Below are 14,095 nucleotides of genomic sequence, written 5' to 3'. Positions count from 1 at the left end.
TGCGCCTTCGCGATTCGTCCGGTCTGCGCAGGCAGACCATCCCATCGGTGTCGGATGCTCCCCTGCGGTTGCGATTTGCACTTCTGCAATCGGGGATCCTGCAGTCCTGCCGCATTGATGTCAGTGAAAATATTGATGCTATGTAGAGCATGAATGCGAGCGTCGTCTTTGATTTCCGCTTGCAATAGAGGTGAGCCTTTGGTCCTCCGCCGAATTTCTCTCGGCCCACTCTAGAATAGAGCGAGAGTGTGTGTGTGTATGTGCTGGCCATCGAGCAGTTTATTGATCTTTTGAGTGGCTGCCTGTATTATAACTGTATCGCGTTGCTCATTCACAAAAGGACAGGCACTGTTATGTTTGTGTTATTTTTTGCCCAAATGCAGGTGCCGTTTTCAGCAAGCTATGGCTGAGTGATGGCAAAATGACTCATGGCAGGGCGGCCTGGGCCCAAGATTAAGTATCGAGACAGCATTTCACTCCCTCATAATCACACCAAGAAGCAAACGCAGCAAACTCGCACTCTCACACCAACTTTAAAAAACAACGAGGGCCAGCCAGCTACATTCGGTACTCGTTGCGATTCTGAACGTGGAAAACTACGACGTCAATTGGCCAGTCGACTCAAGGATGACTTAAAGAAGTGAGTTTATATTTCAAATTGTTCTTGGGCTTTAGTAATTTGTTTATGCTTGCATAGGGCTTCACTGGATGGTATCTTCTGCGATTTGGAACTGGAAATAAATCACTCAAATACAATCACAACTCATAACTGCATCGTTGAAGCAAGGGCACGCCGATTTTACTTAAGATTTTGCGCAGGGAAAAAGGCCAAGACAGACAAGAACACTTGGAGAGTCACTTTGCCATTTGGAGTGTCGGAAAATCTGATTAGCAAATTTCTTAGGTAAGAGAGTGCAAATGCAGCAAATTAAATGCTGAGGTCGTTTTAAATTGAGTTTCATATATAAACCATGGCAAGTGTTGAAGTGTTTAGTGTCTCAGTGTAACAGTATCCCTCCTCGCAATCAGAGTATCTTCAGCTCCAATTATTTGATTGTATTTTAATTTCTTGTCATTTGTATGTGATCAAGAAGAACGAGTTTGCTTTTTAAGTTAATTCGTTTGACATGTAACAGGCCTCAATTTTTAATTCCATAAATCATAACTATTCAACGATTTTATTTCAGGAATTTGTACAGTGAGGAAGACACTTTCAATGAGGAGAGCTCAATAATCAGCCACATAGACGAATGTTTGGCCACAAGTCCAGAATATGAAGCGTACATCACGCCCCAATTGACGCCAGGAGACATCCGTGACATTTGCCAGGAACAACAAGTGAGTGAGAGCCTACGAAGAAGCAGATCCTACTACTACTCGCTTGTGCCACTTGATGACTTTGACCAGAAGGACCTTTTAGATCAGGAGCTTGAAGAGCAAGACGAACTCATCCGCTCATTTCGGCAAATTAAAGCTGCCAATAAGCCAAACTTTCTCAACCTTGCACCATCTAGTCAGCGAGCCAAAAAAACCAAACAGCTTGAAGCATTTTTGGTGGAGGAAATACCTTTGCCAAAACCAACCAAACCAGCTCAAATCGAGTCCAATTCATCCTCGCCTTGCTCACTATACACGCCAGAGGAAATGGAATCGAGTCGGACTCAGGACTCGGGAATGGAGAGTGGAATGTACACTGCAAACGAGGATAATACGTGCAAGAGTCTGGTTCCAAGTGACACCTCTGGAGTGTCAGATGATCACAAGCTGAACAATTGTGCCACAATGGCCAGTATATCAGACGCGGAGTCGGATAGGGAAGACCTACCTTTGGAAGAGCTTAAGGCTGACGACAAAAAGGGAAAGCCAGTAATGCACGTGGAGCCACTGATAAGTTTGGATTCTCTGCATTCAGTAAAAGTGGAAGAAGCCGACGAACTCCTCATTGACCTTAGTGACAGTCCTGTCAAGAAACCAAATCCCGGCGCCATCTCCAAAATTAAGAATTCTAAATCGAGTGAACGCATATCCAAGTCTCTGTTGGAGATGCAAGACTTGATTTTCTTACCCAACACCAATTCTTCGCTTGAAGCTGGATCCAAAAAAGATGAACCGTTTTGTCTGATAACAAGCATAGAACAAGATTACCTAGAGTTGGGCAGCATGGCCACTCCCAGCAAAAATAGTCACTCCACAATTCCGCAATTTGCAACTTACGACGTGAACAAGTCGTCAAACAGGAGCAGCGGTAATTTCTTCATTGATGCCTCATCCCTCTTGGACGAAACAGAAATCCCTTCGTCCGACTGGTTGCAGAGCAAGAGCGAAGAAAAAATATCGATCACTGGCGTCACCACTACATGCAGCGATGACGCACCTGCCCCAGCTGCTAAAAATCTGGTTACCTTCGCCGCGGCTAACATGGAGAGCCCAATCTTGATAACTCAGGTGCAGCGCGCTCATGACAAAAGAGATCTATCCGAACAAGAGTTAGTTTTGAAAAGCAAACTGGAAGTGATGGCAAAGTACAAGAACGATTCAACGGATACGCCGGCGCGTAAGGATATAGAGAAAAAGCAGGGTGAACTGCTATTTAAAAACTCTATACCGGCGTTTTCAAAACACGTTACAGGCTCCGAGGGACAAATTAGCGGAAACAAGCTGGATGATGCAACTTACCCCAGCTTTGAGTTTCCAACAGTCAATACTGCTCAGGACGTCCAGACGCCGGATTCTCTAAATGGCATTGCGGATGACGACTTTGAAAGCCAAGAAACAATGAATGAGAAGAAAAGCAATACTCAGGCAGCTGAAAGTAATAAATCATCAGAAATCAGACCGCCGACAGAAACACCTACGTCAAGCCCATACTTTGCTAGGAAGTTGGACGCAACTGCGTGGGTCGTTGACATGGGTGAGCCTGTGAATGCTGTCAAGAAACCGAAGAAAAACTTTTTAGCGACGCAGCTAGCTACTATGAAAATAGCTGATGATCAGGAACCAGAAAATATTAAGAGGAAGAACTCAGGCCTTGGATTTTTTGTTGACTTGTCAGATAGCGAATCAACGCAGACCACGCCTCGGCAGCAAAAGGAGACTGACAGTGAAAAAGAAAGTGAGACATCTGAGGAGAAGAAGAAGTCCTCCTTTTTTTACATTGATATTGGTAGGTGATCTAAGAATTTCATGACATTTTGTTATTAAATTTTTCATTTTTCAGGTAACGGCAAATCTAAATCTGAAATTCCAAAGAAGTTAGCCGAGCGAAGAGTATTTTCTAGAGAAGTGTCACGAGAGGATGAAAAGAAAGAAGATGAGACTGTGGTAAGACGGAAACCAGGCTCAAATAGAAACAGTGCCAACCGTCTTTCTTGGCACGAGGCGAAGCAAGCCGAAGAACACAAAAAGCACAAAAGAACACAGAGTTTGTGTGGCGAATTCAAACCAGATGTTTTGCAGAAGTCTGAGTCAATGTCTAAAATCAAGTCGGGATCTCCTCCAGATTCTCTGATTGAGGAAGATAAATCTGAGAAAATGACAAGAAGCTTGGATGAGACTTTCTCTGCCGAGAAAGTGCTTGGAAAGCCTGATTTAGAGCCTGTTGTGGAAGATGCGAAGGCGACCAGAACCTTTGTCAAACTGTCTGACATGGACAATAGACCAACAGTTCGGTCAGAAAGCAAGTTTTCTGATGGAAAGTCGTCCAGCAAGAAGGTTGAAGAAAGCTCTTGGATTGAAAACAAACTGATGGTGAGAGGAGCGAGGAGTGGAATCCGAAGTAAGAGCCCAGGCAAAGGCCTCTTGATGTGCCACAGTCCTAATCAGGACACAGATGACTCTGAAATGAGCAGCATGCAGAGCAGCGTAGACAGATCAGGATTAGGTAAGGATTTGAGTTATGATATTAGATCAAGCTAGGAAAATTTTTATTTGACAGATGCCAGCACAGAGGAAACTGACATTTCCTCGTCATTTCCTCAAAGAGGAGGCCCATGTTCCAGACTAGGGGAAGACTTGTTGCGGATGTTTATTGAAGAAATTAACACTGATGTTGTGGTTGAAATCGCGGGACGCAGGATTAAAGCACACAAGTGCATTTTGGCATCCCGTTGTCAGTACTTTGCTGCCATGTTGAGCGGTGGCTGGGTCGAGAGCGCTGGAAACGTCATTGCTCTACAAGGGTAAATAATACCTCTTACTTATTAGCACAGAGTTAACTCAATCCTCTGAAAATATTAGGTTCAGCTTCCATGCTGTGCACTTTGCATTGAGCCACATATATTCTGGAACAAATAACATCCCTGACAGCTTGAGCATAGTGGAGTTGGCAACATTAACTGACATGTTGGGCCTTGAAGGTCTAAAGGAGGTGATCATGTACACCTTAAAGGTCAAATATTGCCACTTTTTCCACAAGGTTAGTCAGTGTAATCCATTTTGGGGTTGATTCAAATCCAAATATTCGAATTATTTCCAGCCTTGTTCCGTGTGTGCCGTGGGTGTATTGGAATGCCTGCCCCTTGCTGCTGCTTACGGGTTGGATGAAATTTACCACAAAAGCCTGAAGTGGATCACCAAGTACTTTGTGCGCATCTGGCCGAGTAAAGCGTTTGCTAATCTGCCCAGGGAGTTGGTCGACAAATGCTACCTACAGCATGTGGTGCACATGGTAACTAGAGCCTCACTTCCGCACTTAAAATATCAAACTAAAATTGGCAAAAATAGAGCGTAGACAATGTGCTTGATACTGTTATGAGCTGTGATCGCCTGCTAGCCACTTTGCCTAGTGTGCGGTGGGCCGAAGCTGTTTACGCTCTGACCTCGCAATTACTGGACGCTTGCGTTACTTACATGGCAGACCACTTCAGCAGTGTATTGACGAGCGACAGGTTTGACCAATTCAGCTTGTATAATTGCGACTTTTAACAATTTACGCAGATTTGTTAGCTTGGGCAAAGAACTCAGTTGGAATATCAGCAGATTGGAAGACAGTATCATGAGTGCCGTAGACTGTCTTCCGCCTGAGCAGGCTTGCCAAAGTCACACAAAACTGAGCAGAATTTTGACCGTTGCAGCTGCTCCAGATCCTCCACCTGAGATGCAATGGAGTGCGGTATGTTGCAAATTGCAATCAAGGGAGTTAAGCAATCAACAAGGGACACTTTGCAGAGTTTTGTAGAGCTGCTGGAAAGAATCAAGGTTCGTGTTGAGGCTGGACTGATCCGTATGGGCTCCAGAGCTATGAGATGCAAATCATGGGCCATGCTTGCTTCAACCATAAGAACAAAAGTGCAAGAATCCGCTTGTCTTGGACATGACGTCGATGAGTCCAGGAGATCGCGCTCGCTTAGCTTATCAAAGGTACAGGACTCAAGTTTACAGCCTGAACATAGAATAATGTTGATTCATACAGAGTGGTAAACGGTCGAGAGGGGGCAGTGGAGGTAGTGCGTATGGCTCGGCTCCCAGATATCAAGGTGGCAGGTTGATTGGAGCGGCTCCTCCAAACCTGGATCTTCGACAAGTCACCCTGGCGATGACTCGAGGACAGCCGGTGGCAACTGTGCAGCCTATGCCTGTCAGGAAAGCGCCTGAGGCACCAGCCAATCAGCCAGAAGTGATACTACGACACAGGCAAACCAGAGGACGCCCCACAGCCACCTCCAAACTAGAAAGCAGATTGACCAAATCTGACATCAGTTCATCTAGACCCAAATCATGGCCACATAAAATCCTAGAGGCAAGTACATATTTTAGCGAAATGTTTTTTGCTCTCCACTCTTAGAAAATATTCATTACTTAAATAAATTATAAAAAAACCTGTTATATGTTTGTGTTAATTTGTTACAGAACCAAACAAAGTCTACGCAGAAAGGTGGTGCAGCTGCCAGCAACAGTTCTAGCGCTACAGGAACCAGAACCGCTACTCCAGAGAAATCCTCAGTGCCTGCTCGAGTGAAGCAGTCTAGCTCAGAGTCTTCCAGGACATCATCGCCCGCGTTCAAAGAAAAGCAACGCCCGCAGGCAACAGTCAGCCGCAAGCCCATAGAGCCCATGAAGTCCGCATCATCCTCACACATCCCCGTTGCCAAACCGTTCCTCTCTCCTGTGCTTCGCGGCTCGCGGATTGTCGACTCTTCAGCCAGCAAGTCAGTGTCGGAGACGCGAACCAAAAACTCGCCCATCCCAGCACTAAGGTCTCGCATCATGAATCGCTCCTCGCAGCCATGTTTGTCTGACAGGCGGCTCTCCAATGGTTCCTTAGGAGGCAAAAGTTCAACGGCTTCGTCACCAGCCAAGCAGGCCAGCAACCCGTCGATTCCCTCCTCTCCAGCTAGGAAGAAGCCACCAACAATGAAGGATGAGCAGGCAAGACCTCCATTCCGACTTGGTGGTACTTCAGCAGAGCGCAGGCCCAACACATTGATGGAGAAGGCCAAGGCGGCCGCGCCAAAGCGACCCCTCAAAGGACAAGAGAACAAAGTTGTTGTCAAGAAGGCCGAGCCTTTAAAGCGGCGTCAACCGGTGCCTTTGTCGCAGTCGAGCTCGGCGCCTGCGATCAACAAAGGGTTCAAACCGAAGCTGCTGAGCAATTCGTCAAGGTCGGGCACCTTTTTAAAGGATGAACCGACTGTCCTCAAAAAACCAGTCATCAAGTAGGTCACCTAATTGCTGTGTAGCAAAAATTTATTGATTCCAACGTTCTTGTTCCTTCTGGTCCCTAGTCAGCCATGCAAAGGCTATTGTTATTTTTTGTTATTGAGGTTGACCATTCACATTTTAATTCAGATTGATATATTTTTGTTTGTGCAGCACAAACTTCTTATTATTCCTGCTTCACTGCATTTATTCAATGCTAAAGGGTTGGTTGTATTTTGAGCCTTGTACTATTAGAATCTCTAAATTTTAACTTGAGCTTCAATCGTAGCTACTTAACACTTTTCGTTTATTTAAATGGCTGAAAATTCAACTTTTTCTTTGCATCGTGAGCAAATATTCTTAACCGACTACTATGATAAATTATTGGTGATTTTGTTGCATTTCATCATTCTGTGATAGACAATTCTATGATGTGTAGTGTTTCTAATAGATTTTCTTGGTTTGTGTGGCTGACAAGAATGATATGTCTACGGAACCAATCCTCTGATTTGAAAGCCTCTGAGCCGTTCAAGGCGTCATCGCATATAATTATGTTTCTCCTATTACAAATGTATGACAAATTATCGTATATCATAAGATATATAGATTCAAATAATATTACCTATGACAAACACTATTCACCAACAAACAAAAAGTAATATTATCTATCATGCTCTAGTGTATAATACAGAAGCCGGATACAAATTTTGTAGTTTTTAAATAGCGTGGCAATAATTATTTGTGGATTTCTTTACCGTTTCGATAGCCAATATATTAGTAACACCACAAAACACTGCAATCATTGTTGTATGTTCAATTAAATAATTTTTTCCTCACCAAGTTTGAGTCACAAACAAGTTAACTAGAAAATGATGTTATATTTTGCTGCTCGACGTACTTACAATGCTTGTCATTTTGTCTATTGAAATATGCATTTTCTAAACTGCATGACGTGGTTGTGTTTTCTACAACTTTCAAAATGTGACTCGTTGCATTTTCCTTCGCTTAATTCATTCCCGCCGATACTTAAGCTAAATGTATTCCACACGATAAACATGAATATATTATGTAAAGGCACGGTGGATGCAAACATAAAAGTGATAAAATTTATGCAATGGCCAAAACACAACCTTCCACATGATGAGATTGACAAAAAAATTTATTTTGTGAACTGGGCTAAGTGCAAAGTTGTATGAAAATAAGAAATTTAAAAAATAATTTCTTTCCACTTAAATCAATCGGCCTTGCGTATTATATTTTATGTTAAATTGTCTCATAATATCTACTTATGGGCTTAATGTTTATTTAACAAAAATAAAGCACTTAAATGGACTAAATAATTTGAATTTCATTTGCGATGATATCCACACGAGAGAAATTATGTTACGTTATAAAGAGTTGAGGGTGAGGGGTCACACCAAAAACTATTCACGCGTCGGTGATTTCAGCATTAGCACAGGTTATAGTAAAGGTAGCTATGGCAACGGCGTTGTGCACCAACAAAAAACACATGCCTTCAAAGACAGTCATAATATATGGTTTTACAACCCGACAATGAATTTTGCTTGTTATCATTTTTCTAATTGTTACCAAAGAACAAAAGCTTTTTAGAAAAAAATGCTACATTCCGGTAGGCGGCCAAATCAAAAGCAGAGAGGTAAGAATTCATTGAATTCATTTCCATGGGCACCACGCACCATAAATTTTAATGATAAAATGTACGTTCAGTCCTGAGCGCACAAACAAGGAGTGTTTCGGCCAGTCGCCTGTCTGTCCTGGAAAGACCCGAACTTGAGGAAAAATTTGCCAAAGCTCTGGACCAGAATAAGGAGCTCAAAACCAGGAACAACGAACTGCAGGAAGCTTTGAAGCAACTCAAGGCGCGTCTCCGTTGGCCACCCCATATTCAGGAAGCAGTGCTGGGCAAGGAGTCTCAACAGCAGGAACAGAACCTGAAAGTGCTGGAGTCGAGAAATTTACAACTTGCAGAGCAGTGTCAACTTTACGAGCGAACAATAAGACAACTTGAGGGCCGTCTAGAAGTTAACAAAGCCTTTGCGGAAGAAACCAGCAGGAGCTACAAAATGCAGGATGAACATTTTGATCCACAGATGCTGACCAGCAAGAAGTATAGTTTTATTTTAAAGCAAAAGGTATTAAGAATATAATACAAAATTTAGCTCGGCTCGATCAAGTCGGTGTGCGGAAAAACCAAGTCATGGCGCTCAATTTGAAGCAGTCAAGAAGGCTATGGAGGAGTGGAAAAGTCACGCTATAGCTTATAAACAAGTAGGAATTATAAATCACTCGCAAAAATCCATTTGACTATTTAAATTTCAATAACAGCAAGCAGCAGAGGCGGTTTCGAGGCTGAAAGACACAGAAGAGCGACTTGCTCAAATGCTTAGACTGCACACCTTAGACTCTGCGGAGCTGATTCGCACCTCAAGGACCTCAAAGCATGCCGTAGCTCAACTCACGTCAGTCCAAGAGGAAAACAGACAAATGAAGGCAGCAATCGAAAAATTTCAAGAAAAAATTGGTACGTTCAAAATAACATTCACTTTAGTTAAAATTAATTTCAATCTATTAGATGAAATGGTCGGACAGCTTGAAGCTGAAAAATTGAGAAATATTGAGCTCCAAGAAAATGTTTCCCAAGTGCAGCAATTGAGAAGAGCCAATATAGAGCTACTTCAAGAGATTGACGACGTCAAAGTAAAAATTTTCTACTTTTGAATTAACGGAATGTTTTAAAAATACGCTTAAATTCAGAAGGAAAAATCAGCCATTCAAGGACAATTGCAAAATTTGGTGCACGAGGCAGCACAAATTCCTGAGGCACTGGAGACGGAAACTAAGCATCTGAGGAAACAGATTGATGCTTTGCGGAAGGAACATGCCGGAGATATAAAAAAGCTGCACCAGGTCCTTGAGGACAAGGGACAGCAAGTAAAAGATCTGGAAGCACAAGCAGAAGAGCTTAAGTCCCAACTGAGCAATCTCAAGTCGCAACAGGAAGTAAAACCTAAGAAAATTCACATGGATCACAAGAATACGCAGACTATCAGCCTGGAGATCGACCTTAAGGTGAATGGTTTTAACATTTGCCTGGCATAGATTTAACATGCTATATTTTCTAGCCTCCCGAAGCAACGGTTGAGCTTAGCAATGAAGAAAGCGACCAAATGCTGTCACAGATGAATGATGAAGTGGAAATGCACAAGCAAACAATGAGGTCCTTGCAAAGTATGTGTGAGTCATACAAAAAAGAGGTAACATTAATTTTCCTGAAATGTGTCTTGTAAAAATTAATTTCATGTCTAACTCGCTGATAGTTGGAAAGTCTTCACGAGCAATTGCAAACAGAACGGAAAAACTATGCTCGACAGCTGAGCCTTGAAATGGCCCAGTTCAAAGCTCTACAGGAACAGTTAAAGAATTGTTCCAACAATCAGATTGTCGTGCAAGCAGAGATCGAGGCTCCCAAAAAAGCACCTAAACCCAAACCCAGAAAGATAATCAGGCAGGTCAAGGCAGCAAGTGAAAATGAAGAAATAAAAGTAACAATGGCTTGAATTGTTACAAGAAAGTCGTATTGATTTTCATTTTGTAGGAGTTAGTTCTAGAAATTGAAAGCTTGCTCGTGCCAGAGAAGAGCCTTCTGCTAGGAATGAAAGACAATTTCTTCATTGATTTCAAAATCACCCTGCCAAGCGGGGAGGAATCTGAATCCTATGAAACGCCAGCGAATTACCCACTTCCAACTTCGCCCTCGAGCCCTGCTCACATCGGACACAAACACAAGTGGCAAGAACAGAAGATCAAAGCGCTCTTTAGGCAGCCCGACTGCATCATCCAGTTTGATCTCGTCTCCGACAATGACAAGAATCCAGATATGGACTGCACGGAAATTGGGTAATTTACTGATTCACGCATAACGTGCTTAAAATAGTTTTACTTAAACAAACAACTAACTTTCAGGATTGGAAAGTTGCCTTTAACTGAATTACTACGCGTTGCTGAAGCCAACAACACAGTCAACTTGGACGTGCCTATTAGCATTGAGGGAAACAGCACAGCCGTCGCAAGCTTGAAAGTCGCGCTGACTAAAGTTTCTTAGGGTAGAAAGGTTTAAAAATAGAAAGTTTCGTACATTTTTACTGGTTGATTAAATGCATTGCTGCTAAATTTAATGAATCGTTGAATATAATTATTGTTTCTTAAGGATTTACAAAATTTCCACCTCTCCCAACAATTTTTGTGTAAAATGATGCAAACTCTTTTGTTTCAAATTCCCAGACACACAATTATAGCTGTATTATAAAAAGTACTCTGACTCTCAAATAAACTCGCAGTCATAAATTATAATAAAATCTGAACCTGGTACCTTAGATAGATGGAAAAAACACCAAACAAGTGAAAATGTAGAACACTATAGTGCAAGGATATTTAAAGGTCCTTTCCTTGACTATTTGTACAAGAAGCATCTTTGTTTCTTTACTTTGTAATAATTTTAAATTTAAGTATAGTTCCTGTGCAGATCCCACTAGCAAAAGTGTTTACATTCATACTTATCTGTGATATAGGCGTAACAATATAACTAACGCAGGAAATTGACTAGGGATATGAATTATTTTTTGCCACTTCTTCGGTCCCTCCAGTAGTTGCGTCCGCAGATTCAGCTAGCAGTGCTGACGTTGGAGATTCTAGAACACCAATTTCTATTGCTTCTTTCTCGAGCTCCATCAGCTGGCGTCTAAATTAAAAAGTTGGAAAATCGTAAAGGATAAATAGGGGAAAGCGATGATTACCTAAGCTTGGCAGCCTTGCTTCTCAGCTCCTTGTCTTTGACATTAAGGTGAATGGTGTTTTCGGAGGCAGCCTTTAATCTCGTGCTTACTCCATCTGCCAATGCTGACGAGTACCGCAAGAATAGCTCCCTCCATAAGATAAGACTCATCGGCGCCACGGAAGGCCAGATCACTTTTGAGTTTGGCTCATACATTGGGTTCATCAGGGAAGGCAGCACCTCAGGTCGGTTCAGATGTGACCACAAACTAACCGTCTTTTTGGACAGCTCCAACCGCTCCCTGTCAGCTTCACAGTTGCCCAGAAAAGTGCCTTTGGGATTTGAAAGGGAAATGTTTGTCAAGATTTTGAACAAAATTAACCAGTAACTTCATACCAAATTGCGAGCTGTAGGAATGTTCAAACAACAAAATCAGCAAATGCGTGTTGAATTCGAAGGAGCAAGGGAACTGGCAGTGGATTTGGAACACGCAGTCCAAAAAGAGCAGGAATGTACAAGCTTGTTGGCCTTTAATAACACCACTTTTGTTTCCTCCAGGGACAACACTGCTTCCTCCCACTGAATAGCAGCTCTTCTTGTGGCGTAACGAAAACGGATGACCAGCTTGTAGCCACTCCCGCTCCACCAAAGCCTCCAAACTAAATATTCATATTCAAATTAATATTTAATTTTTTGCAGATAGAATTAACATTGAAAATAATTGTTTTTATGACGAAATGGAGTCCTGAGTTGCTCTCCCACGTCTTTTGAAGTCAAAATAAAAACGCACCTAAATTTGAGGCTCCAAGACTAAAAATCGCTGTTGCGTGTGAAACGTATGATTAATATTTTCTATTTTTTGCGAAAAATACGTTACTTAGACTATTGATAGCTTGTTTCACGCATGTCAGAAAATATCTCAACGTTTATTAGCAGTTTGGATTCCATAATGTTGAGAATAATTATGTTGTTTCACTTACCCTCGCACTGTTCGGCAATCAGGGTTAAGAATTATCTGGCAAAGTGAAGTAACCAAAAGCGTCGAGTCAAGACCTTCCGACCCGTGAAGCAAAACTGAAGCGCCTTCTTGGTCGATGCACTGAGCAACAACGCAGGCACAGTTCAGCGAGTCTTTCACGTGGCTCAGCCAGCTGGAGCTCTCAAGACGGGACATCCACTTGTCAATGGAGCAGCTTACGTCATTGCAGGCTGTGCAAGAAATCGGTTTAATGAGATATTAAAGAAAAAAGCGTTTTCACCATCAACTAGCTTGGATAGACTGTCCAAATACACAGCTTGCCGATCAATCGGCCTTTGAACCCTTTTCCACAGCGGATAATGCGCCTCAGGTTCAACTCCTCCACCTCTAGCCTTAAATTAAAAAAACATTAATCCCTGCAAATTTATTTATTTATTAAATACCTACTTTTGCACTTTGTGCGAGGCTCTGAGATCTGGTATCCACAATGTATCCCTTCTTTCCGGGTCCTAGCACCGAGTTCACAAGTTTTTCATCTTCCTTGCACCTTTTAACACCAGGGCCTGCAAGAGGCTGGCTTGCTCTCAGAAGCACAGACTGATTTACAAAGTTAAATTCAATAAATTCTGCCAACGAAAATAAAGCTTACTCCTCCTTCATGCTTGTAGCTCAACACAGGAAATCTTCCACCATGTCTAAATTTGGACGCTGCTATCAAGGTTTCGTCGTCAATATTTTTAGGAACCACAACAGCACTGGGGTAGCTACGACAAATCTATGGAAGTAATTAGGTAAACAAGATGGACACATTTAAATAATGGTAAGTTACAGTAAAATTTTTGTTGACGTAGCTGATTCTCCACTCTTCATTACTTCCAGGTACCAATAACTTTGAAAATTCACTTTCTGTTTTGAATGCACTCCATCCATCTTCGAGCATATTGTAGACAGGACGATAAAAAAATGGGTAGAGCAGAGTCATGTTGTCTAATCATACATATTGCATGTTATGGATTGCTATAAAATATTGTACTATTTTAACCTAGTGTTGAAAGCCACTCAAGCGAGTTAGCGACATTGACAAATTTTTCGTAGCCGCTGTTCAAGTCCAGCTGAATTATTCTGAAGTCTTTGCATTTGACAACGATTGTTCCACCAACCATTCCATTAGGTTTCCTTTCCACTGCATCAATATTTTGGTGTAAAATCTTCCAACATAATAGTTTGAACGTTATTTTCATTGTACTTATAATTTGTTCATGTATACTGACCCAAAGCTCTTCAACTCCTTCTTTCCGAGCAGAGAGAATCAAGTGATGGGAACTAACGCAGAGTGACACCTCCACCGGTTTCCCAATGTGAGTGTGTAAAGTAACATTGTCAACTCTCGAAGTTTTAATGAGCTCGACAAACTCCATTTTTCAAGCGACCACAAATCAACACCTATGGAATGCAATCAAAAGTTAATTATGTACGAGATTTTTCAAGAGTATCTAGGTACATAGAGAGATAAGATGTAGAGCAATATTTACCACATTTGCTTAGTATTAAAAATTCCCTCAGACCCACGCGTCCCTGAAATTGTTTGTTGTTTAAGTCCCCGGTGATTAGCAACCTGTTCTGTGCGTGTTTCCTATGTTAAACTCAGTTAGACTTGGTTAGACTAGACTATTGTTGTCTGTCAGGTG

At 42.1% G+C, this 14,095-nt stretch overlaps 4 protein-coding genes across 7 annotated transcripts in view; 2 read left to right on the top strand and 2 right to left on the bottom strand.

Annotated features, from left to right (window-relative positions):
- The window catches only part of imd (immune deficiency), a 46,499-nt gene that overhangs the window by 1,660 nt on the left and 30,744 nt on the right, over positions 1 to 14,095 (bottom strand). The window lies entirely within an intron of this gene.
- LOC135934391 (uncharacterized) lies at positions 41 to 7,976 on the top strand. 3 transcript variants are annotated; one of them, XM_065476103.1, is made up of 13 exons: positions 41 to 190; positions 384 to 640; positions 698 to 904; positions 1,188 to 3,163; positions 3,218 to 3,880; positions 3,935 to 4,178; positions 4,237 to 4,414; positions 4,475 to 4,666; positions 4,723 to 4,886; positions 4,945 to 5,110; positions 5,167 to 5,358; positions 5,411 to 5,737; positions 5,848 to 7,976. In XM_065476103.1, exons 2-13 carry the CDS (start codon positions 429 to 431, stop codon positions 6,655 to 6,657), a joined length of 5,331 nt encoding a protein of 1,776 aa, XP_065332175.1. In that variant the 5' UTR covers positions 41 to 190; positions 384 to 428; the 3' UTR covers positions 6,658 to 7,976. The 3 variants fall into 3 exon arrangements, with proteins under 3 accessions (XP_065332175.1, XP_065332173.1, XP_065332174.1); XM_065476101.1 differs by having other exon boundaries at positions 4,936 to 5,110; XM_065476102.1 differs by lacking the exon at positions 41 to 190 and adding an exon at positions 292 to 315 and having other exon boundaries at positions 4,936 to 5,110.
- On the top strand, positions 8,155 to 10,759 carry LOC135934397 (myosin heavy chain, clone 203-like). Of its 2 annotated transcripts, none has more exons than XM_065476110.1 (10): positions 8,155 to 8,293; positions 8,365 to 8,764; positions 8,832 to 8,925; positions 8,983 to 9,178; positions 9,230 to 9,354; positions 9,412 to 9,726; positions 9,780 to 9,911; positions 9,975 to 10,199; positions 10,253 to 10,554; positions 10,621 to 10,759. In XM_065476110.1, the coding sequence occupies exons 1-10, from the start codon at positions 8,254 to 8,256 to the stop codon at positions 10,757 to 10,759; spliced, it is 1,968 nt and encodes a 655-aa protein (XP_065332182.1). In that variant the 5' UTR covers positions 8,155 to 8,253. The 2 variants fall into 2 exon arrangements, with proteins under 2 accessions (XP_065332182.1, XP_065332181.1); XM_065476109.1 differs by having other exon boundaries at positions 8,817 to 8,925.
- Positions 10,794 to 14,083, bottom strand: LOC135934399 (myotubularin-related protein 9). The gene is made up of 11 exons (XM_065476113.1): positions 13,940 to 14,083; positions 13,679 to 13,850; positions 13,450 to 13,615; positions 13,237 to 13,394; positions 13,057 to 13,182; positions 12,855 to 13,004; positions 12,688 to 12,799; positions 12,409 to 12,637; positions 11,825 to 12,087; positions 11,451 to 11,760; positions 10,794 to 11,395 (listed from the first exon to the last, which is right to left on the bottom strand). The coding sequence occupies exons 2-11, from the start codon at positions 13,823 to 13,825 to the stop codon at positions 11,257 to 11,259; spliced, it is 1,800 nt and encodes a 599-aa protein (XP_065332185.1). The 5' UTR covers positions 13,826 to 13,850; positions 13,940 to 14,083; the 3' UTR covers positions 10,794 to 11,256.

The sequence above is a fragment of the Cloeon dipterum genome, chromosome 1 (genome assembly GCF_949628265.1).
Source record: "Cloeon dipterum chromosome 1, ieCloDipt1.1, whole genome shotgun sequence".
Lineage (NCBI taxonomy): Eukaryota > Metazoa > Arthropoda > Insecta > Ephemeroptera > Baetidae > Cloeon > Cloeon dipterum.
This window is presented reverse-complemented; position numbering and strand designations above follow the sequence as displayed.